Source organism: Myotis nattereri (assembly GCF_964212035.1).
Source record: "Myotis nattereri genome assembly, chromosome: 13".
Taxonomy (NCBI): Eukaryota; Metazoa; Chordata; class Mammalia; order Chiroptera; family Vespertilionidae; genus Myotis; species Myotis nattereri.
The window spans coordinates 16,792,013-16,816,677 of NC_138088.1; the positions used below are offsets into that span (position 1 = coordinate 16,792,013).

The 24,665-nt window shown below is 39.9% G+C and overlaps 1 protein-coding gene across 2 annotated transcripts in view; it reads right to left on the minus strand.

Moving 5' to 3' along the window:
• The window catches only part of ADK (adenosine kinase), a 474,216-nt gene that overhangs the window by 410,897 nt on the left and 38,654 nt on the right, over positions 1–24,665 (minus strand). For both annotated transcript variants that reach the window (XM_081105246.1, XM_081105247.1), the window contains exon 2: positions 16,700–16,774. In XM_081105246.1, the coding sequence (XP_080961372.1) occupies positions 16,700–16,774 (75 nt within the window). The remainder of the gene's footprint in view (positions 1–16,699; positions 16,775–24,665) is intronic.

Consider the following 24,665-nt stretch of genomic DNA (forward strand, 5'->3'; position numbering starts at 1 on the left):
CTAGAGGATACTTAGCACAGAAAACCACTTTATCAACACGGAGAAGCATAAAAAATGCAGAGACAAAGAAACAGGACACAAATGACAGAAATGGAGGAAAGCAAACTACTGGAGATAGAGTTCAAAACCACACTTTTAAGGTTTTTCAAGAACTTTCTAGAAGCCGCCAATAAATTTAGTAAGACCCTCGAAAAGACTGGTGAGACCGCCGATAAATGTAAGATCCTCAAGAAATCTAGTCAGACCCTCGATGTTATGATAAAGGACCAACTGGAAATTAAGCATAAACTGACTGAAATAGAGGATATTATACAGACTACCAACAGCAGACTAGAGGATCTATTTTCAACTTAGTTTATTTGATTTTTAATTACAGTTGACATTGAATGTCATTTTATATTATTTTCAGATGTACAACATAGTGGTTAGATAACTGTATAATTTAATTAATCAGTGATTCCCCTGATAATTCTAGTAAACACCTGGAACCATACATAGTTGTTATATTACTGAATGTATTCCATATGCTGTACTTTACATCCCTGTGGTTATTTTGTAAGTGCCAAGTTGTACATCTTTATCCCTTCACCTTTTTTACCCAGACCCCCTCCCAATATCTTGCATGAACAAAATTAACCTCAACTTCTCTATTTCCTTTAACATGTCCTTCACCCATAATCCCTCAGTTGTAAGTATCACCATCTACTGAGTCACTAAAACCCAAAGTTGGAATATCATCCCTAGTCCTTTGCTCTGATCATTAAATCAATCATTAAGTCTTATCTTTATAACACTAAAATATTACTGAACTTTCTCCCAACCATTCTACCCTACCTAAAATCTCTCAACAGGTCTATCACTACAGCTTCCTTTAATCTATCTCCTCAAATCCACTGACCTATTGTAGACACAGTGATTTATATAATTCTAAATGTGAATCCAACCATATCATCCCCCTACTTTAACTTACTGGCTGTAACAAGGACATGAGAAACATTCTAATTCCTTAGTAGCCAAATAATATTAGCTAACATATGGCAAATCCATAAATTATCTCATTCATACCTCATATTATAATATTCATATTCTAATATCCTTATTATAATATTCCTAATTTATTCAAAAGGAAACTGAGCTTCCACAGATTAAGAAACACAGCCAAGGTCACACAACTGTAAGTGGCTTCAGAGAACACTCATCATTAACCTCTATTCTATAATGCCACAGTAATAAAGTGACTTCTTTCTACTTATGTCTCCTCAATTAGATTACTAGATGCTAAAGGCAAGAAATTGACTCAACATTGTATTTCCAGTATTTGGGAACATGCTTATCACAAAGCAGGTGCTCCAAAAAAATCTGTACTAAGCTTCAATGAACTGTTAAAAATGAATCCATGTTGCCCTAGGTGGTGTGGCTGCATTGTCTGTTGGTTGGAGCATTGTCTGTTGCACCAGAAGGTCTCAGGTTTGATTCCTGGTCAGAGCACATACCTAGGTTTCAGGTTTATGCCCGGTCAGGTTGCATACAGGAGGAGGCAACCGATTAATGCATTTCTCTCTCTCCCTATGTCTCTTCCTCCCTCCCTCTCTAAAATCAGTTTAAAAAAAAAATCCATGTTTAGGTAAGCCTTATGAATACCATTTTTCTTAATATTCAAAGTCAGGTCTCAATAACAAAGAATCTATAATGACCACCATCTAATTATATCTAGGGCAAAGCAAAGACTTCATAAATGACTCTATGATCATTTAGTATCCATAATTTAGGTCTTATTGGAGGAAGCCTCAGAGCAACTCAAGACTAATCATTTAATATGTGAAATAATGTAAAGATTCAAAATCAAGTATCAGTTTATTTCAAACTGTAAGACTCTAGTATTCTAAAAGAGAGAATCAAAATAACCCACAACCATCTTTCTTTTAATGCAGGTCACAAGGTAAGTTAAAGCAATTATTCAAAATTCTGTATTGTTTCCAAATACTAGCAATAATCTAGAAAATGTTGTTAACAAATATTGTACTCACTATAGCAACAACTTTATTTTTATAGTATAATACCTAGAATAAACCAATCAAAAATGTACATATATGAAGAAAACGATAAAATTATACAATAAGACCTAAGCTACCCTGTTTAATATTGTAACCACTAATCTCATACGACTATTTAAGTTTAAATTAATTAAAATTTTAAAAAAAATTTTAAATTCATCAGTTACACAACCACACTTCAAATGTTCAAAGTTAAATGTGACTACTGGTTAGGTTACCATACTGGGCAGTACGATACACATTTCTACCATCACAGAAAATTCTAGTGTACAAAACTAGAGATGATAGAGTAACTAACAGATTTTGTTTTTACTTTAATCACTTCTATGTGGTTTGAATTTTTCTCAAATAAACATTTGTTTTTATAATTTTTGAAGCTAATAAATTTAGCAATAATCACTACAGAAGACATATAAATATTTAAAAACCTAACCATTTTGTTTAATGTACTTAGCACCTATGTGTTAATCCTACATAATAAAAGGCTAATATGCAAATAGTCATCATGCCCTCACACATAACAACCGATCAGCAGGAGGCTGCGTGCGCAGCAAGCATGCGTGGGTAGGCGGGGCTGCACGCATGACCGGTCACCAGGAGATGCATGGAGTACCTCTCAGTCCCTTCCCCCTCCCCAGCTCCCATGGGCAGCAGCAGCTCCCTCCCGGCACCCGCAGGCAGTGGCAGCTCGCTTCCGCCTCCCAAGGGCATGGAGCGGCTCCCTTCCGTCTCTCTCCCGCAGAAGTGGCATCGCTCCCGCCACCCCTGTGGGCATACAGTGGCTTCCACCAGCTCCCACAGAAGTGGCGGGCAGCCTACTGCACGCGATTTCACGCGCTGGGCCACTAGGGAATTATATAAAAGAATACCTAAAATAATGGAGAAATATATATATACACATTTTAAAAACTCATGATAAAAATCTCCACGTTTCTAAATTAATCTACAAATGCAGTACAATTCTAAACAAAATTATAGAATTTTTGTAGAATTTGACAAGGTCATTCTAAAATTTATGTACAAAAAAATGAAAAATAACTAAGAAAACTATTGAAAGTGTAAGAACTTGCCCTATCAAACTTTATGAATTATTGTAAAGCTTTAGTTATAAAATAACAGGTAAGACATGGAGCTAATAGTGAGGGAACTGCATACCATCTCTCCATCACAACTTACAATTCCTAAAATAAATTAGAGGGCTATTCTCTTGAGAAACCAAACAAAAGGATCTCTGAACTAAGGAACAACCAGCAAAACAGTAGAAGTAGGGAGGGACAGATGAAACTGCCAATTTAATTATGGTACCTGTAGCCCCCTTTTCCTGGCCAGCTCTAATGCTAAAACAGCCTGGCTCTATTCTTCAGAATACCTTCAGAAAGGAAACTGGAAGACTTTTCTATAAAGAAATTAAAGACTTAGGGAATAAACTTCCAGACACTAATATCAGGGGTCAACATACACACACACACACACACACACACACACACACACAAAATGGGCTTTTAGTGTAACCAAGCCACAATTAATTCCCATTAGTAAATAAGCCCAACCCATTCATATCAATCTTCCAATGAGATATTGAGAGGTATGGGATGGGTGAATGTGTGTTTGAAAAAAAAAACAAAAAACACTTTCAATTCATGCATGAATGTTCTCTGGCACTGTAACAAATTCATCCATATCTTAGAAGATTAATAAATAGTCATTATCTCACAGTATCTGATGGTCAAGAATTCAGGAGTGCCTTAACTGAGTTTTCTGGCTCACAGTCTCTCATGAGGTTGCTGCAATCATTTTAGGGCTCAGCAGAGGATTGAGAATGCACTTCTAAGTTCACTTTCATGGTTATTGGCAAGTCTTGGTTCCTCACTGGCTGCATGCCAGAGGCCTGCTATCTCCAGCCTCGGGCCTCTCTATAGGGAGCCTGAATGTCCTCAGGACGTGGCAGTTAGCTTCTCCCAGAACGAGTAACCCAAAAGAAGGCGATAAAGAGACAGAGAGAGAGTGAACGAGTATATGAACAAGTAAAAGAGCACCCACGACGGAAGACAGTCTTTTACAACCTAACCTCTAAAGCAGCATACCATCACTTCTGCCATTTGTCACTGGTAATGTACTAGATCAGCCTTGGTATAATGTGGGAGGGGACTACTCAGAGAACACCAGGAGGGGGTCATTGGGAGCTATCTTGAAGGTTGGCTATCACAGTCTGTCCTCTGGCCCCCAAAGACCCCTGCCTCCATTTCTCACATCCATGTGTACTGCCCACCCTCATCATACAAAGTATGAATAGTAGCAAGCCTATGGCAAAAATAATGGCATGTCACCTCCAAGATTTGGTTATAAAAATGACTGCAGCTTCCATCTAGGAAAAATTACTCTTTCACTCTCTCAAATGACTGGCAATGCAGCAAACAGCTGTCATGTTTTTAGGACACAGAGGAGCCACGAGGTAAAAAACTGAGGACCTCAGTTCAAGAATTCTTGAGAAACTGAGGCCAGCCAACAAACAATATGAGTGAGCTGGGAAGCAAATCTATCAGCCACAATTGAGCCTTGAAATGATCGCCACCCTGGCCAACAGACTGCTGCAACTTAATTAGAGACCCTAAAGCAGATCCACTCAGCTATAACACACTCAACTTTCTGATCATCAGGAACTGTACGAGATACTAAATGTTTGTTGTTTTCAGCAGCCAAGTTTTGAGGTAATGTGTTACTCAACAATAATTATTATTACACAGTGATAACTTTATTAAGGCATTTTTAAAATTTATAAAAGCAATTCAGGATTGTTATAAAAATCTTAAATATTACAAAACTAGAGGCCCGGTGCACAAAATTCGTGCACTTGGCAGGGGGGTCCCTCGGCCTGGCCTGCACCCTCTTGCAGTCCAGGAGCCCTGGGGGGATGTCCGACTGATGGCTTAGCCATCAGTCAGACATCCTTAGCATTGCCACGGAGGCGGGAGAGGCTCCCACCACTGCCGCTGTGCTTGCCAGCCGTGAGCCCGGCTTCTGGCTGAGCAGCGCACCCCCTGTGAGAGCACACTGACCACCAGGGGGCAGCTCCTGCATTGAGTGTCTGCCCCCTGGTGGTCAGTGCGCATCATAATGACCGGTCATTCCACCGTTCAGTCATTTGCATATTAGCCTTTTATTATGTAGGATACGCTGTAGATGAGGCCCCCAAGAACAGCCATGGGCAAACTACGGCCCACGGGCTGGATCCAGCCTGTTTGAAATGAATAAAACTATTGAAAAAAAAGACCGTACCCTTTTATGTGATGTTTACTTTGAATTTATATTAGTTCACACAAACACTCCATCCATGCTTTTGTTCCGGCCCTCCGGTCCAGTTTAAAAACCCATTGTGGCCCTCGAGTCAAAAAGTTTGCCCACCCCTGCCCTAGAACCATAAGAAATACAAAAAAATTCACTGTTAACTCATTCTCGAATTGCCCCACTTAAAATCAATTGCCCCTCCCCCCTGTTGGGGCATGTGCTGCACCTTGGGAACCAGTGGTCTTGACACTTTTCCTCTCTGAGCTTCATTTCTGAATACATATGCATATACCATGGGAACTGTAATCTCTTCTCCACCTACCTCACTGGGTTGTCATGAGGAGGTTCTGAGCTAATAAACCTAGCAATGTTTCATCAAGTAAGTGATGTCTGAATGGGAAGGGATTGTTATTTTTAAGCTCACGGTACCCTCGCAGGTAGCAGGTGCTGATTAGGGGAGGAGGGCATAATTGTTTCCTGGGACTGTAGCTATGGAAGCTTTGCAGAGGGTTCCGCAGACCTTGGAGAGGCAGGCTCTGGCCAGCAGCCCTGTAGCGGTGGTCGTCCCTGGAGGCACTGGCAGGGGGCAGGGCGTTAGGGGGGCAGCGAGGCCAAAGGGGGAGTAACTGTCAAACCTTCCCGCTTGACGCCATTCTTTAAATTGTATGTGGCTGTTTCGCAGCTGTACCTGCTCAGGGCGGGGCTCCAATCTCCTGGAGCAGGGTGGGGGCCAGCTAGGGTGGAGCCAGGTGGGCTAGGAGGGAGGGTTTAGCCGTGCCCCCAGTGAGGTTTAGCGCACTTCCGCTGCAAAGGCAGCGCTGCTGCTGTGGGGGTGGCGGGGAGGGTCTGACCCTAGGGGGTCGCTCAGGCCTGCCTCCACCCAGGTCTGGAGTTGTAGGGAGGAGAGGCGTGCTCAGTCCCAGCGGAGGGGGCCCGGCAGTGACAGGCCGTGGGCCCCGGGGAACCTCAGGGGCACTGACAGTTGGTCGCCAGCATGCTATTGTTGTGGGCGCCCCTGGCAGGGGTAGCAGGGGAAGAGATCGGGAGTCGAAGGTGCGGGCTGCAGCTACCCCCAAGGCTGGGTCTTATCCCTGTCCGGTCAGACTCCCTGTCCTCCCAGGGGTGCGGGGGCTGAGGTAGGGTGTCCGTCAGTCCCCACTGGGGTGCAGGGGCTTAAGTAGGGTGTCCATGCAGGGGGATTGGAAGAGCTCCCCATGGCCACTCCCTCTTCCTTCTTTGCAGTCCGGGCTCCTGTCAGGCACTCTCTTCAGACCCCCAGGAACTTGGTTCCAGCCGCCTGCCCCTTGCTGCATGTGCAGCCTCCTGCTGGTCTGTCAATATGCAAATTGGTCATTACTGGGACACCATAACTGACAATTAGCATATTACCTCTTTATATGTATAGATGTGGAAATAGAAGTACCCACTCTAGCCACCCTACCCTCTCATGACAGAGTTTAAAACATATCCTCTTAGACTTTATCTTATTCCTATGCAAATAAATGGAATGAACTTTTTAATGTTTTAGCCTTACACGTGACAAGTCAAAGGTCACCTTAAATATTGGAGGAAAGTCTCCATTGTGAATGAGAAAGACCACAATAAACAATCAAAAAGAAGCAATCCACAGAAAAGATATAAAGTAGGAAACAGAAAAACCTTCAAAAACCAAACAAAACTATCTCTGATTAATATGTCTAGACAGAAAAAAAAACTACACTCATAACACAAGAACAAAATGTTACATAATAACTTACTAATAGCAAGGACCAAAAAAAAAAAAAAAGAGAGAGAGAAGATATTACAAGCTTCTATAGAGAAAAAAACAAAACAAAACTGGTGATATACAATATAACAAGATGTGTACCATGCTGGCAGACAATGACACATGCCTTCAAAATTCTCAAAGAAAACTCTATACTAACCAAGCAATAAGGTGTGCGGGAGGAGAGGGGGTATTTTTTAAAGGATCATCAGATATACACAAGGATTCAAAAAAATGTGCTATACATGTACTCATGCACTCTTTTTCTTAGGATGCTACTGAAGGATATACTACACACACAAACAAGAAACCAGTAAAAAGGCTATGAGATGCAGGAAACAAGAGATCCAAACAGTAGAAAGTCAAAATAAAGTTCCAGGAAGAATGATATAAGTCTAACAGCACAAAGAGTTCAGTTTAGAGCACAAAGACAGAGAATCCTGGAAGGGAGGTCACCTGAGGAAAAGAGGATGATAGACTTAATGATTTCGAGGAACAGAGAAAGGGGATGAAGAAGAAAGGCAGGTGATAGATTTAAAGAGTGGCTTGAAAATTTGAACCCATATAGAAAATGGTGCAAATGAACAGAGGATGCAAGTAACTGTAAGGAAAACAAATGTGTGTGTGTGTGTGTGTGTGTGTGTGTGTATCACATACATATAATGTAATCACAGTCCACAATTTCGTTCACAGTGATTAATGACTTGTTTTAATGTAATAAATAATACTAGTAAACCAGTGCACAGATTCGTGCACATTGAAAGGAAATTAATTAGAAGGTGTCCAGCAGGGCGGAATTGGGCGAGATGGGCAGGACACACCCTGGAGCCAACCTCCCACGGTCCCTCCCCAGCATCTGTGTAGTGAGTGGGGTCCCTCGGCCTGGCCTGCAGGGATCGGGCCGAAACTGGCTCTCCAACATCCCCCGAGGAATCCCAGAGTGTGAGAAGGCACTCTGCAAAGTTGCTGTCATACAGGGTGTGGAACGCAAACACAAGTGTGCAGTAAACCAGATTCGGGGCCAACAGTGCCCCAGCAACAACATAACCCACAGACAAAGGTGGAATCATGCAGCCTTGCAAGGAATCGGGCTCCTTCCGCTCTGGTTTCAGGGTGCGTCACCCGAGAGCCGCCGCTGCCAAGTCACTGCAGCTTGGCAGGTCCTGTTTTGAGTGTCTGCTTCCTAGTGGTCAGTGTGCATCATAGTGACTGGTCAGATGGTCGGACACTTAGCATATTAGCCTTTTATAAATATAGATAGGAAAGTTGAAGAAGGAGAAGATGAAGAAGTGGTGGTAGGTGAAAGAGCTAAATCTTTAGGTATCAAAATAGGCAGTCAATATATAAGATCTAAAATTGACAAGCCAAGAAAAAGCTACATAGAGTACTCAGACTGCCCCTACATTTAAGAATGTGAGGTAGATGGCAGACATGGAAAATTAACCTTCAATTCACCTAATCATACAGTAAACATTCAGGAATGATCAGGGGTTTTTACCAGTTACTAGAACCTGGTCAGTAAGAAGGTAAGTAATTGGAAACTCAAAAACCATCAAGAGAATATAAAAATCCCTGTAAGAATGACAAAACTAAAGTTCTCAGAAGGTCAGGGGGAATTATCTCTATCATTACCCAGTTTAGGTGATCTCATCCCATAGGGACTTGAAGACCAAGTGTGTCCTTCCACAGGAAGTGCTATTTTGTCCTCTCATCTGGAAGTCATCCTAATGGAATCATGTTATTGTATCCTTTCCTTACACTAAAGGAACTCTATCCTTTGCCTCTCCGATCAATCACCTTTATGAAAATCACACCATAGCAATATGTCTAAGTATATTACCTAGAAATAGATAGATACCAGGAAAAAATAGCTAATAGAAATTTAAAATGGTTTCTTCTGGAAAAACAGCACTTATGGGGAATGGGGTAAATGTAAAAGCAGAGGTAGAAGATGCAGCAAAAGACCAACATTTTTCCTTCAAAAACCTTTAATACTAGTTTACTTTTTAACTAGTACTAGTGTTATATTGATCAGTTTCTATCAGAAATGCCAAATACATTAAAAATCAGAATCAAAATAATATTTTCTCAGAAGAATTTCGATAGTTAACTCGTTCTCATAGTGTAAGATATTAATAAGCATATATTTAATTCATTTTTTATAATACCTAGCAACCATTCCTGGATAATTCACAGACTTCAAATGCAAAACAGTTATCTAAACATTGTCTGGAATGTAAGCTAAACATGGTTTATTGAAATAATAGGAAATATTTTCAAGCATATTTTGGAAGAAATTTAGGGAAAGCATTTACCTTTTATGAATAGGATGCAAAAGCTTTCTTTTTAGACTCCAAGTAATAAATGTAAAAATCATTGTTAAAAGTTAAAAAAAATCTTCCCTCCCCCCACAAAAATAGAACTTCAGTTGGCCATTTCAGGATCAACAGCTAATAAAACAAAGAAACTATTTAAGTGCCCAGTAGTGTTAGCACACAGCTGCCAGATCATAATCATTCTGATCACATTTGCATGAACTTTTAAAAACAAACATCCAAAACCACAGTGTAGAGTGAAAATGAATTACCTAAGACTAAACATAGTATTATCCCATGAACACAAACATATATTAATAGGTTACATAAGCTAAGATATGCCTAAAGGTTATCAAAATAGTAACACTAGTTATACATATTTCAAATTTTGTACTTTCTCTTTGTATTTTTATATGATACTTGATTTTAAGGTTTAATATCCAAAATATATAAAGAACTCATAAAACTCAACACCAAACAACCCAATTAAAATGGACAGAGGGCCAGCACCGGTTTGGCTCAGTGGATAGAGCGTCGGCCTGCGGACTGAGGGGTCCTGGGTTCGATTCCGGTCAAGGGCATGTACCTGGGTTGCGGGCACATCCCCAGTAGGGGGTGTGCAGGAAGCAGCTGATCGATGTTTCTCTCTCATCGATGTTTCTAACTCTCTATCTCTCTCCCTTCCTCTCTGTAAAAAATCAATAAAATATATTTAAAAAAAAAAAAATGGACAGAGGACCTGAACAGACGTCTCCCAAGAAGACATACAAACGGCCAACAGATACATTTTTCACATCGATGTTTCTCTGTCTGTGTCTCTCCCCTCCCTTACATTCTGTAAAATCAATGGGAAAATATTCTCAGGTGAGGATTAACAACAAAAAATGTGATAATGGAATATTACTCGGCCATAAGAAAAGACGAAATACTGCCACTTGCAACAACATGGATGGACCTTGAGAGTATTATGCTAAGTGAAATAAGTCAGAAAAACTAAGAACCATATGATTTCACTTATATGTGGGATATAAAACTAAAACTCTGGACACAGACAGCAGTGTGGTGGTTACCAGAGGGCTGGGGAGGTGGGAGGTGGGGAGGTGAGAGGTGGAAAGGGCCTAATATATGGTGATAAAAGATGGTTTGACTTTGGGTGGTGGACACATAATGCAATATACAGATCTTGAATCATAGAAATGTACACTTGAAACTTATATGATCCTATTAACCAAGGTCACCTGAATAAATTTAATAAATCCTATACAATAAAAGCCTAATATGCTAAGTGTCTGATCGTCTGGTCATCCATTCAAACAATGAAAGCGTAATATGCTAATAATATGCTAAGGCCGCTCAACCGCTCACTATGACATGCATTGACCACCAGAGGGCAGACAGTCGACCAGTCACTGTGACATGCACTGACAACCAGGGGGCAGATGCTCCAACCAGTAGGTTAGCTTGCTGCTGGGGTCTGGCTGATCAGGACTGAGCGAGACTGGCCGGACACACCCTGGAGCCCTCCCACAGTCCATCCCTGGCTGGCCAACCTCCTGTGTTCCTCCCCGGCCCCAACTGTGAACCAGTGGGGTCCCTCAGCCTGACCTGCGCCCTCTTGCAATCCTAGACCCCTAGGGGGATGTCAGAGACCTGGTTTCAGCCTGATCCCACAGGCCAGACCAAGAGACCCCACTGGTGCACAAATTCATGCACCGGGCCTCTAGTAATTTTAATAAAATAGTGACTATTAATTAGTTGACTTCCTGGAAAAAATATCTCACATTAAGCAAACTTTAAATCCATGAACTCAAGTTCAATTGATTTTTTTTTTATTTATAAAGCTTTGAGTTAAAACTGACATACCATATACTGTGTATATTTAAAGTTTTAATACATGTATATACTCATGAAATCATCACAAAATCAAGATAAGAAACACACCCCTAAGAGCTCTCAACTGTCCCTTTGCAATCTCTCCTTCCCACCCTCCACCGCATCCTGGTCAATGCATGTGAAACCAATTACCTGTTTTATTACTGTATAGATTAAAATGAATTTCATATAGTCTCATAAATAGATTCATACACTATGTATTCTTTTTGTCTGGCTTCATTCTTTTTTTATTTTATTTTTCAATTACAGTTTACATTCAATATTATTTTGTTTTAGTTTCAGGTGTACAGAATGATGGTTAGATAATCATATCCTTTTAGAGTGATGCCCTGATATTTCAAGTACCCACCTGACACCATACATAGTTATTGCAATATTAACTGTATTTCCTGTGCTATACTTTGTATCTCCATGACTATTCGGTAACTACCAATTTGTACTTCTTTATCCCTTCACCTTTTCGTCCAGGCCCCCAAATCCCATCCACGCGGATAACCATCAGTCTGTTCTCAGTATCTATGAATCGGTTTCTGTTTTGTTCATTTATTTTGTTCTTTCCAGTCCACATGTAAGTGAAATCACACAGCACTTGTTTTTCTCTGACTTATTTCACATAGTATAATGCTCTCCAGGTCCATCCATGCTGTCACAAATGATAATATTTCCTTCTTTTTTATGGCCAAGTAATATTCCATTGTATATATATAGCACAGCTTTTTTATTCACTCATCTATTGATGGGCGCCTGGGTTACTTCCATACCTTAGCTAATGTAAATAATGCTGCAATGAACATAGGGATGCATATAGTATTTCGAATTAGTGTTTTGGATTTCTTCAGATATATACCCATAAGTTGAATTGCTCTGTCATAAGGCAGTTCCATTTTTTTAAAAATATATTTTATTGATTTTTTACAGAGAGGAAGGGAGAGGGATAGAGAGTTAGAAACATCGATGAGAGAGAAACATTGATCAGCTGCCTCTTGCACACCCACTACTGGAGATGTGCCCGCAACCAAGGTACATGCCCTTGACCAGAATCGAACCTGGGACCCTTGAGTCTGCAGGCTGACGCTCTATTCACTGAGCCAAACTGGTTAGGGCGGCAGTTCCATTTCTAATTTTTTGAGAAACCTTCATACTGTTTTCGATAGTGTTTGCACCAATCTACATTCCCACCAACAGTGCATGGAGGTTTCCTTTTCACCATGTTATCCCCAACACTTGTTTGCTGAATTATTGCTAACAGCCATCCTGACAAGTGCGAGGTAATATCTCACTGTGGTTTTAATTTTGTATTTCTCTGATGATTAGTGATGTTGAGTATCTTCTCATATGTCTATTGGCCATCTCTATGTCCTCTTTGGAGAAGTGTCTATTCAGGTCCTTTACCCATTTCTTAATTGGATAGTTTGGGGGTTTTGGTGTTGAGTTTTATAAGTTCTTTATAATTTTTAGATATGAACCCCTTATCATACGTATCATTGGTGAATATGTTCTCCTATTCAGTGTGTTCTTTTAGTTGATAGTTTTCTTTGCTGTGCAAAAACTTTTTATTCTGATATAGTCCCATTTATTTCTTTTCCCTTGCCTGAGGAGGTATATCAGAAAAAATATTGCTAGGAAAAATATCCAAGATTTTACTGCCTATGTTTTCTTCTAGGATTTTTATGGTTTTGAGTCTTACATTTAACTCTTTAATCCATTTTGAGTTTATTCTTGTGCATGGTGTAAGAAGATGGTCTAATTTCATTTTCTTATATGTACCTGTCCAATTTTTCCAACATCATTTATTGAATAGACTATGTTTACCCCATTTTATGTTCTTGTCTCCTTTGTCAAATATTAATTGACCATAAGGCTTATTTATGGATTCTCTATTCTGTTTTATTAACCTACTAGAGGCCCATTGCACGAAGACATTCGTGCAATAAGCCTTCCTTTCCCTGGCTGCCGGCACCGGTTTTCCTCCAGCACCTGGGACCCAGGCCTTTGCTCCAGCCTCAGTGGAGAAGTGAAGCCTCTTCAGTCTTCAGCCTTCACTGCTCCGGCCGGAGCCTTCAGTCTTCCCTCTGCACCTGCGTATGCAAATTAACCGCCATCTTTGTTGGGTTAATTTGCATACCCGCCTGATTGGCTGGTGAGCATAACAGTGGGACGGTCAATTTACATGTTTGTCTATTATTAGATAAGATTAGCGGCCCACTGTGCGGATTCATGCACATTGAAAGTAAATTAATTAGAAGGTGGCCGGTGGGGCAGGACTGAGCAAGATGGACCAGACACACCCTGGAGCCAACCTCCTGCGATACCTCCAAGGCCGGCCACACCTGGGGTGGCAATGAGGCTCAAAGGGCATCTGCGGAGTGAGCGGGGTTCCTCCGGCAGGTGGGGTCCTTCGGCCTGGCCTGTGGGTATCAGGCCAAAACTGGCAGTCTTACATCCCCCAAGGGGTCCCAGAGTGCAAGAGGGCACTGTGCAAAGTTGCTGTCACTTGGCAGCTCCTGCATTGAGTGTCTGCCCCCTGGTGGTAAGTGTGCGTCATACCTACCAGCAGATCTCAGCCTTTTATATATATATATAGACTAGAGGCCTGGTGCACGAAATTCGCGCATGGGAAGGGGGGTCCCCTCAGCTTGGCCTGCACCCTCTCCAATCTGGGAACCCTCGGGACCTCTGGCTCCTAACTGCTCACCTGCCAGCCTGATCCCCCTAACTGCTCTCCCCTGCCTGCCTGATTGTCTCTAACCACCTCTGCCTCGGCCCCTGTGGGTTTGTGTCTCCCATCAGGCCCCCAGCAGCCCGAAGCACTGTCTGGCCGCTATGGACGGGGCCATCTTTGTTGGGTTAATTTGCACACTTGCCCTGATTGCTGGTGGGTGTAGAGTGATGACCAATTTGCGTGTTTCTCTTTTATTAGTGTAGATATGTCTGTTTTATGCAAGTACCATGCTATTTTGATTCCCATGGCCATGTAGTATAGTTGGATTTCAGGTAGTGTGATTCCTCCAGTTTGTTCTTTCTCAGGATTGCTGTGGTTATTTGAGGTCTTTTGTGGTTCCACATAAAATTTTGGAATACTTGTTCTAATTCTGTAAAATACGCCATTGGTATTTTGAGAGGAATTGCTTTGAATCTATAGATTGCTTTAGGAAGTATGGACATTTTAATGATGTTAATTCTTTCCATCCGTGAACACAGTATATGCTTCCACTTATTTGTATCTTTTATAATTTCTTTCTTCAGTGTCTTGTAAGTTTCTGAATATGGGTCTTTTATATCCTTGGTTAAATTTATTGCTAGGTTTTTATTATACAAGTGTGATAGAATTCTTAGTTTCCCTTTCTGATAAGTTGATTATTGGTATATAAAAGTGCAACCAATTTCTGGATATTTATTTTGTATCCTGTTACTTTACTGAATTCATTTATCAGTTGAATAAGAGTGGACATCCTTGTCTTGTTCCTCATCTTAAAGGAAATGCTTTTAGCTTTTGCCAACTGAGAATGATGTATGTTCCTTCTATTTCCACTATACCAAGGTTTTTTATCAAAAATGGGTGCTGGATTTTGTCAAATACTTTTTCTACATCTATTGATATGATCATGTGATTTTTATCCTCCATTTTGTTTATATATCATGTTTACTGATTTACAGATATTGTGACAACCTTGCACCCCCAGAATAAATCACACTTGATCATGGTGTATGATCTTTTTAATGTATTGCTGGATCTGATTTGTTAGCATTTTGTTTAGGATTTTAGAATTTGTGTTCATCAGGGATATTGGCCTATAATTTTTTTTCTTTGTCGTATTTTTTTCTGGTTTTGGAATTAAGATAATGCTGGCCTCGTAAAATGAGCTTAGGAGACTTCCCTCCTTTTGAACTTTCTGGAATAGTTTGAGAAGGAGAGGAGTTAGTTCTTTGAATGTTTGGTAAAATTTGCCTGTGAAGCCATCCAGTCCAAGACTTTTCATTTGTTGGGAGTTTTTTTATTACCGCTTCAATTTCACTAGTTGTAATCTGTCTATTCAAATACTTTTATTCTTCCTAATTCAGTTTTGGAAAATGGTATGTTTCTAGGAATTTATCCTTTTCATTCAGATTGTCCAATTTGTTGGCATATAGATGTTTGTAGTTATTTTCTTACAATCCTTTGTATTTCTGTGGTCTTAGTTTTTACTGCTCCTCTTTCATTTCTGATTTTATTTATTTGGGTCCTCACTCAATTTTTCTTGATGACTCTGGTTAAAGGTTTGCCAATTTTGTTTATCTTTTCAAAGAACCAGCTCTTAGTTTCATTGATCTTTTGAATTGTTTCTTTGGACTCTATTTCATTTATTTCTACTCTATTCTTTATTATTTCCTTCTTTCTACTCACTTTGGAATTTGTTGTTTTTTTTTCTAGTTCCTTTAAGTGGAAAGTTAGATAGTTTGAGGGTTTTTTTTAAATATATTTTATTGATTTTTTATAGAGAGGAAGGAAGAGGGGTAGAGAGTTAGAAACATTGATGAGAGAGAAACATCGATCAGCTGCCTCCTGCATACCCCCTACTGGGGATGTGCCCACAACCAAGGTACATGCCCTTGACCGGAATCAAACCTGGGACCCTTCAGTCCGCAGGCCGACGCTCTATCCACTGAGCCAAACCGGTTAGAGTGAGATTTTTCTTGATCCTTGAGGTATGCCTGTAATGCTATGAATTTTACTATTAAAACTGCTTTCACTATGTCCCAGAGGTTTGGGGATGTTGTGTTCTCATTTTCATGTTTCAAGGTAGCTTTTGATTTCTTCCTTGATCTCATTGTTATCCCATTCATTGTTAGTAACATGTTATTTAGTCTCCATGTCTTTGTGTTTTTCAGTTTTTTCCTTGTGATTAATTTCTAATTTCATACCCTTTTGGTCAGAGAAGATGCTTGATGATTTCAATCTTTTTAAATTTATTAAGATTTGTTTTGTATCCTAACATGTGTCTATCCTAGAAAATGTTCAATGTGCACTTGAAAAGAATGTATATTCTGCTGTTTTGGGGTGAAATGATCCACTAACATTAATTTTTTAAATTTTGGGAATTTTTTTTAATTTTGAATATCGGAAATTAAATCATTAGATAAATCATATATACTTCTTCCTCACAAAGAATAAAAAAAATAAAGTTTAAATGAAAATAACAATAGGGATGAACAAATGTACCAAGTTTTCCCAGGGAAAATTGTGGTCAAACACTCAAATAATGATAGTACAACTGCAATAAACAGATTTAAATTACCTGAGTTTTTCTCCAATTAAAGGTGTTACAGAGTAAATTCAATTCTAGAGTTTTCAGCAGTTTCTCTTTAGATATGCTTCACACAGTACATATGAAGAGTTTAACACTTACTTATCAAGGAAATCCTTATCCACTACAGCAGTGATGTCGAGAAGAGGATTTCCCATTCCAAAGAGAATATTTTCACTAAAAAACAAAATACAAGCACAAGTTAGAAATAATTCTGAAAGAAAGGTGATGCGTAAAATGCACACAAATAAACATATCTTTACCTTGTCATGAAAAATAAACCTAACATACTAGTTTATTAAACCCTTTATTTTCCTATTACATGTAGGACAACAACTTAGAGGTAGCACAAAGCCATTTAGAAAGCATGATGACTTTTAAATCAGATGAAATAAAATATAACAAGAAACCAGATCCTGTGATTTTTTTTTCCCTAATACTCAACAGTCAATGATTCAATCTAATTAATTTTAATGATTTTTTAAAGACCTCTTACAGCCGAAACCGGTTTGGCTCAGTGGATAGAGCACTGGCCTGCGGACTGAAAGGTCCCAGGTTCGATTCCGGTCAAGGGCATGTGCCTGGGTTGCGGGAACATCCCCAGTGGGAGATGTGCAAGAGGCAGCTGATCGATGTTTCTCTCTCATCGATGTTTCTCTCTATCTCTCTCCCTTCCTCTCTGTAAAAAATCAATAAAATATACTTAAAAAAAAGAAGACCTCTTACAACAAAGTTTTATACTCAATTGACATAATAATTAACTCTCTCTAACTAGTAAGTCACGCAACTACTGAAAGTTATTAAAGAGCATGGAGCAAGTCCTGGAGCAGTCAAGGACATGGAAGTTCATGTCCTCATGTCACCCCTACCTTGCTGTGATATTATCCTATCTAATAAAAGAGAAACATGGTAATTGGCGTACGACCGCTACCCTTCCCATTGGCTAACAGGGCAATATGCAAATTAATTGCCAGCCAAGATGGCGGCCGGCAGCCAGGCAGCTTGAAACTAACATGAGGCTTGCTTGCTTCAGTGACGGAGGACTCCAACGTTCCCCGCCTGCCGCTGCAGGCCTCTGAGCTGCAAGCAACTATGTAACAAACATAGAAGCTAAACAAAACCCCAGAAACCTGCCCGGCTTCAGCCAGCAGGATCGCAACATTGTAAGCAAAGGCCAGAAACCTACTTTCAGCAGCGGAGGCCTAAGAGCTGGAGCCAAGCCTCAAAGCTAAAGCTGGCCAAGAATAAAAAAGAAAAAGAAAAAAAGGAGCGGTTGGGAGCTTCAGTCACCACCAGCCTGAAAACAGCCCTCAGCTCCTCACCCAGACTGGCCAGGCACCCCAGTGGGGACCCCCACCCTGAAGGGTGTGTGACCAGCTGCAAACAGCCATCATCCCCTCACCCAGGCTGGCCAGACACCCCAGTGGGGACCCCCACCCTCATCCAGGACACCCTCCAGGGCAAACCAGCGGGCACCCACCCATGCACCAGGCCTCTACCCTATATAGTAAAAGGGTAATATGCCTCCCAGCACTAGGATCAGCGGAGCCACGAGGCCTCCCAGCAACGGGATCAGCGTGACGGGGGCAGCGCCCAAACCCCCTGATCGCCCTGCGGCTGTGTGTGTGACAGGGTGCGGCGCCCCAACCCCCTGATCGGCCCTGCTCTGTGCGTGACAGGGGGCTGCACCCCAACCCCCTGATTGGCCCTGCTCTGTGCGTGACAGGGTACAGAGCCCCAACACCTCTGATGGGCCCTGCTCTGTGAGTGACAGGGGGAAATGCCCCAACCCCAATTGGCCCTGCTCTGTGCATGACAGGGGGTGGCGCCACAACCTCCCCATCGACCCTGCCTTGAGTGTGACAGGGGATGGTGCCCCAACCCCCCAATCGGCCCTACCCTGAGCGTGACTGTGGGTGGAATCACAACCTCCCGATCGCTCTGCTCTGTGTATGACGGGGCGGCACCCCAACTCCCCAATCGGCCCTGCTCTGAGCCCGACCAGGGGCTGCACCTAGAGATTGGGCCTGCCCTCTGCCACCCAGGAGCAGGCCTAAGCCAGCAGGTCGTTATCTCCCAAGGGGTCCCAGACTGCGAGAGGGCACAGGCCAGGCTGAGGGGCCCCCCTCCACCCCGAGTGCACAAATTTTTGTGCACCGGGCCTCTAGTAATTTACAATAAGAAACATATATTGCTAGATGATAATTGCTCAATCTTTTCAGCAAACCGTATGAAATGTGATTCAGAGCTTCTTATCTAAAGGACAAAAGAAGAAGAATTTAGACATTAACTACTGTCCTGCATTGCAAGAGAGATGCTGTCAAGCTGCAATGGTTCAAAGCCTCTGTAGAAACTATTGCAGAAGCAGTGGCTGTCTAAGAAGGTCTAAACTTAAAGTAGCACATAAAAGGTGTCTTCATATAGTCAGTTAAGTAAAAACTACTCAATAATTTATAAAAGCAAATGATTTTAAACTACTCATGTAATGTTTTCCTCTCCATCATTGTACATAATTGACAAACTACTGTATGACTTCACTGTAATATGACAAATGAACTCTATTACAAACACTAATTCTTTAAAATGGATAGTTTCTTAAATGCAAGCACATATAAACTAGAGTCCAGGCCAGTAAATAATATGTATTACCCTTCTTAAATGATGAAGGCACTATATAATAAGCATTTATTTTTTTTCTTGCTTTACTAGATGTGAACAACATGGGGTCTACTATGGCCAAAAACTATGACTGAGCCATACTGGAATTACTATTTTTGTTGCAAATCTTAGCAGTGCCTTTTTCCTGGAATATATGCTAGCATAAAAGATTCTCAATGACTTTTTTTTTGTGGAGAGGAGGTGTAATTTTTTAAAGTCTCATAATTCAGGGCTCCAGCCAACATAAACCTATATTGTATTACTTTTTTGGACACTTAACAAATTTTGCACACTGAAATAAATATTAGAGTAAAAGACCTGGGGGGGGGGGGGGGAGGAGACATATGTAATACCCTTTGTAATACTTTAAGGTATTAAAAAAAATAAAATACATTGGCTCAGTGGATAGAGTATCGGCCTGCAGACTGAAAAAAAATAAAATACCAATAAATAAATAAATAAAGTTATGCATATGTAAAAAACAAACAAAAAAAAGACCTGGAGAAATAAATTGCTTATATATTAATATGTTAATATTGATTGGCCCTCAGAACAGTAGAAATGTTTAGTTATACTTATGGTGCTAGAAGAAATACTATAACGAGTGTCCTTAACTCTTACACTGATCATTCTCTTTTTTTTTAAATATATTTTATTGATTTTTTAAAGAGAGTAGGGGAGAGGGATAGAGAGTTAGAAACATCAATGAGAGAGAAACATCGATCAGCTGCCTCTTGCACACCCCCTACTGGAGATGTGCCAGCAACCAAGGTACATGCCCTTGACCGGAATCGAACCTGGGACCCTTGAGTCCGTAGGCCAACGCTCTATCCGCTGAGCCAAACCGGTTAGGGCTAATCATTCTCTTTTTAAATCCAGAAACCTCAGCTTCATGTGTGATTCTTCTCTCTCATCAACAACCATCTTACTAAAAACTCCATCTTCTTGGTGGGGACATGAGATTACCATAAAAGGTTTTGAAAAGTTCGGCATATTCCTGATTATCTAGAATGCCATGTACATGTGCCCAGGACTATGGGCACGATCAAGCCCAGAAAGAGCCCTAATCAATACCTTCTGAGCATAAGGCCCTGCACAAGCAGGAAATGCAGGCTAAGGCAGAGTTGTAAGCAGAATGAGTGTTGAAGATATGCCTCAACAAGCACAAAGAATCTCTCAGCAAAGAATGGCAGACAATAAATAACAAGTATAGGCAAAAATGTATTCCTCACACACTGCTATTGGAAACGTAAAATGCTGCAGCCGGCTTGGAAAAAAATTTGTCAGTTCCTCAAAAAAGAACACATAATATTACTATGTGACCCAGCAATTCCAGTCCTAAGCATATATCCAGGAGCAATGAAGACATGTGACAAGACAATAGGATGGTGAAGACCTGGGGTAGGGGGAGAAAATGGGGGGCGGGCCAGAAGGGGTCAGTGGGGGACATATATAATAGTTTCAAAATGAAGATTTTTTTAAAAAAGAAAATGGTTGCCGGGTGGGACAGGGAGTGGGATGGATTAAAAAGAGGCAGGAGAGAATTTTCTGGGGAGATGAACATGTTTTGTATGCTAACCTAGGTGGTATCTACACAAAATTTTTTTCCAAAATTCAGTGAACTTGGGATCCGTGATTTCACTACTATACATTAAAAAAATAAAAAATAAAAAAAAGCCAACGGTATAATTTAAGTGAAACGACTAGAGACGTATTTGTGCTCCTTAGATTATGTTAAGGCCAATCTTTCCATTTGTATTCTAGATCATATGCCTTCTTGCATACTCAAGGAGTATGTCCCTCTGTCCAGCATCATCTATTTTTTTGTTTTCTATTGGATCACTCTTTTCAGCATACAAATATGTTGAAATTCAGCCCCTCTTAATTCCACATATATCTCCAGCTGCTCTTATTCCTGCTCCCCATTACAGTAAAACACTTCTAAAAGACTATCTATTCTCTGTTAGATAGCAAGTTCCCCTAAATTAGATACAATTATTCATTTTAAATCCAATTTTCAGGAGCACATGTGTGGCATAAAAATGACTCACAATTACATAGGAATTTGAAGCTATAAAACATTTTTATATGTTATCACCTTTAAATCTTTACAATAATTCTATTGGTTCGGTATTGCTATTGTCTCCGTTTAACAGAAATAAAAAGTTCAGAAAAGTTTTATAACCTGCCAAAGGTCAGAAGACAAATGATTCCTAACTTCAAAGCACGTGCTTTCTTATTCAATATACTACATTTAGACACTCAGAACTATCTTAATACAATAAAATGACCAATGATATATAATTATATGTATGTATATGTATATTATAGATAAATACATATGTGTGTGTGTGTGTGTGTATATGTATATATATATTTGTCTTATGGTCCTATTTCAAATAACATTTCAACAACCCAAATCTACTATAACAAATGATTATAGTATATAAGTATGTGACTAGATGATTTATTATCCAAACAGGACACTTTTGAGAGTAAAGGAAGAGCTATTTATAATTATGCCAGAGTAACAGGTATGATCCAGGATTGTTCTGGGTAAACTGGGACATGTGGTCATCTAACTTATAAGCTCGCTTTGCTATTTGAAAATAAGAATCCATGCTTATGGTTTATTACAGTATTTTTTTTAATTTTTTTTTTAGTGAACACTCTGATTCCAAGGAACATGCCAGTCTTCACATTTGGGGAAGAGAGTAAAGGCTGAAGGTTATCAGGAGAGACCCAATTCTAAATCTGGTCAGATACACTTGAATATTGGTGCTATTAAAAATTGATGGTTAGAATATTAGAAAGTGATCACTGGACTGATAAGCTAAATGCCTGAAACCAACAGAATGTTCCATTAATTAAGCAATGTTATAACTTATAGGAATTGACCAGAGGAAAGAAAAGTCATTCCACAGAATAAAGATCAGATATTGTGCAGTTAATGTAACTCATACTAGAAAAATATCTAAATGAATATGGCCATAAAAATAATGTTAAAATTCAAGAGGAGAAAAATAAAGTGATAAACATAATATTGTTAGTAAAAAATTAAAAATTCAAAAGAGAATTTTTTTTCAGCATTTCAGATAAATAAAAGTTACCTAACAGTCATTTATAATAATCAATTACTTTAGATAAATATTTCTAATGCATGCCACCCCCAACCCAAACACAGTCTGTTCACTGAGTCTGCCATTCACAGGCACAGAAATAATTTTCCATGAGGTAATTAGGTATATAGTTATAGGCCTCATGGGATATTTAGAAAGTAACATCAATGGTTTAAACTCTTCACTACCTAGGAGGGTATTATAATAGTTTTTTAATAACAATTTATAAAACAAGTAAGTATGAAGAGGTAAAGAGATGTTATTAACCAATGTTACAGGAAAGGGTTAACATTCAGTCTAGACAATCATTTTGATTCTGTTTTATCTTTGACAGTTCTGCTTAATGTAGCAATACTGTGGCTGGGAAGATTTGGAGTTAGAAAACCTTGTATGCTTTTCAAACAAAGATGACCTATTTATAAATATAAGCATTAACAGCTGACAACATTGCACAGTTCTGTAAAAGGATTCCTGTTTTAGTTCTTCAAAATACAGTATTTCATAAATAAAACAATTTCATTTTATTTTAAAAGTTCATTTGCCTCACTAAGTAGTCCTATACATAAAAGTTTGTGCAGTAATTGAAATTTTCATTTCTTATAAAAGACACAAGTCCTGAAATGAGCTTGAAAATTCTGTTTTAAAGGCGCTAAAGAAACAGCTCAATAAAGGCAGTTTCAAACTTAGCCAAATTTTAGTCTTCATAGGAATGTTCTCCATCTCAGTGGGTTGGCAGATCTTGTTGGATGCACCTCAAAGTCTTGAGTGTTAGGAGAAAAATACCCCAGGACCCCACCCACATCCCACATAAATTTTCCGATGTAGGCCAACCCACAGAAGTGGTTCCAGAATCATCGTGTAGGACACAGTAATGTCGAGTCCCAGAATAGTCTTTGACCAAATCTGACCTGTCTGGGCAGGCCAAAGAATAGGGCTCCTCAGCTCTAGAGCAAACACTCTCCCTGTCTCCCTACCTCATTTTCCCAGTCTTGCCTGGTACAAACTCAAGCTGTAAGCAATGCCCAAAACCAGTCTAGACACTGATGTTAGGGGGGGAAGGGCAATATGCATAGGGGTGTTTTGAAATAGTGTTGCTCAGTGAAAAGTGCATAAAGTAGGAGTCAGAAGAGCTGAGCTAAGATCTTTTTTTTAAACCTTTATTGTTGAGATTACAGATGTTCCTCCTATTTTCCCCATTGCCTCCCTCCACCTGGTTCCCACCCCACCCCAGGCCTTCACCACCCTATTGTCTGTGTCCATTGGTAATACATGTAAATTCTTTGGTTAATCTCTTCCTGGTTCCCTTCTCCCTTCCCTCTGAGATTCCATGTTCCATGTTTCTGTGCCTCTGGTTCTATTTTATTCATCAGTTTATTTTGTTCATTAGATTCTTTGTTCATTTATTTTGATTTTTAGATTCAATTGTTGCATTTATTGCCATTTTATTGTTCCTATTTTTGACCTTTTATTTCCTCTTCAACATTTCATGTAATACTGGTTTGGTGGTGATGAACTCCTTCAGCTTTTCCTTGTCTGGGAAGCTCTTTATCTGACCTTCAATTCTAAATGGCCTAAATCAGGGGTGGGCAAACTTTTTGACTCGAGGGCCACAATGGGTTCTTAAACTGAACCGGAGGGCCGGAACAAAAGCCGGATGGAGTGTTTGTGTGAACTAATATAAATTCGAAGTAAACATCATTACATAAAAGGGTACGGTCTTTTTTGTTTTAGTTTTATTCACTTCAAACGGGCTGGATCCGGCCCGCGGGCCGTAGTTTGCCCACGGCTGATAAATTCTAGCTTAAGCTCTACCACTGCCTAACTAGGAAATTCTCTTCTATCCTCTCATTCTACGTTTTCCTGTCTCCTGAATTTAACTCAAGTATCAAGTTTCCTACTGGGCCAATTAAAAATGTCAAAAGCATCAATTTACAAATATGTTCTATCATTTCCCAAATTAAGACCAGTTGGAGTCTGATAACAAAGTATAACAGTTATTCAATGATAATTGGATTCTTCATTAGTAAAGATGAAGTAGAATACAAATAAAAGTTCAAAGAGACTGTATCTCCAGCCAAATTCATTCAAAGATCTTAAGTTTAAAAAACAAACAAAAAAAAAACCCACACACACACAACTCGTTTGCTTTAAATCATTACTTAGGAATTCCTAATAGTTGAGTGCTACCCTGGAAAGGGCACTGAACCAGGTGTCTAGAGATCTAGGTTCTAGTTAGATATATGCAATTATTTTGTATAAATGCAAACAAATTTTGGCTTCAGTTTCTTCAA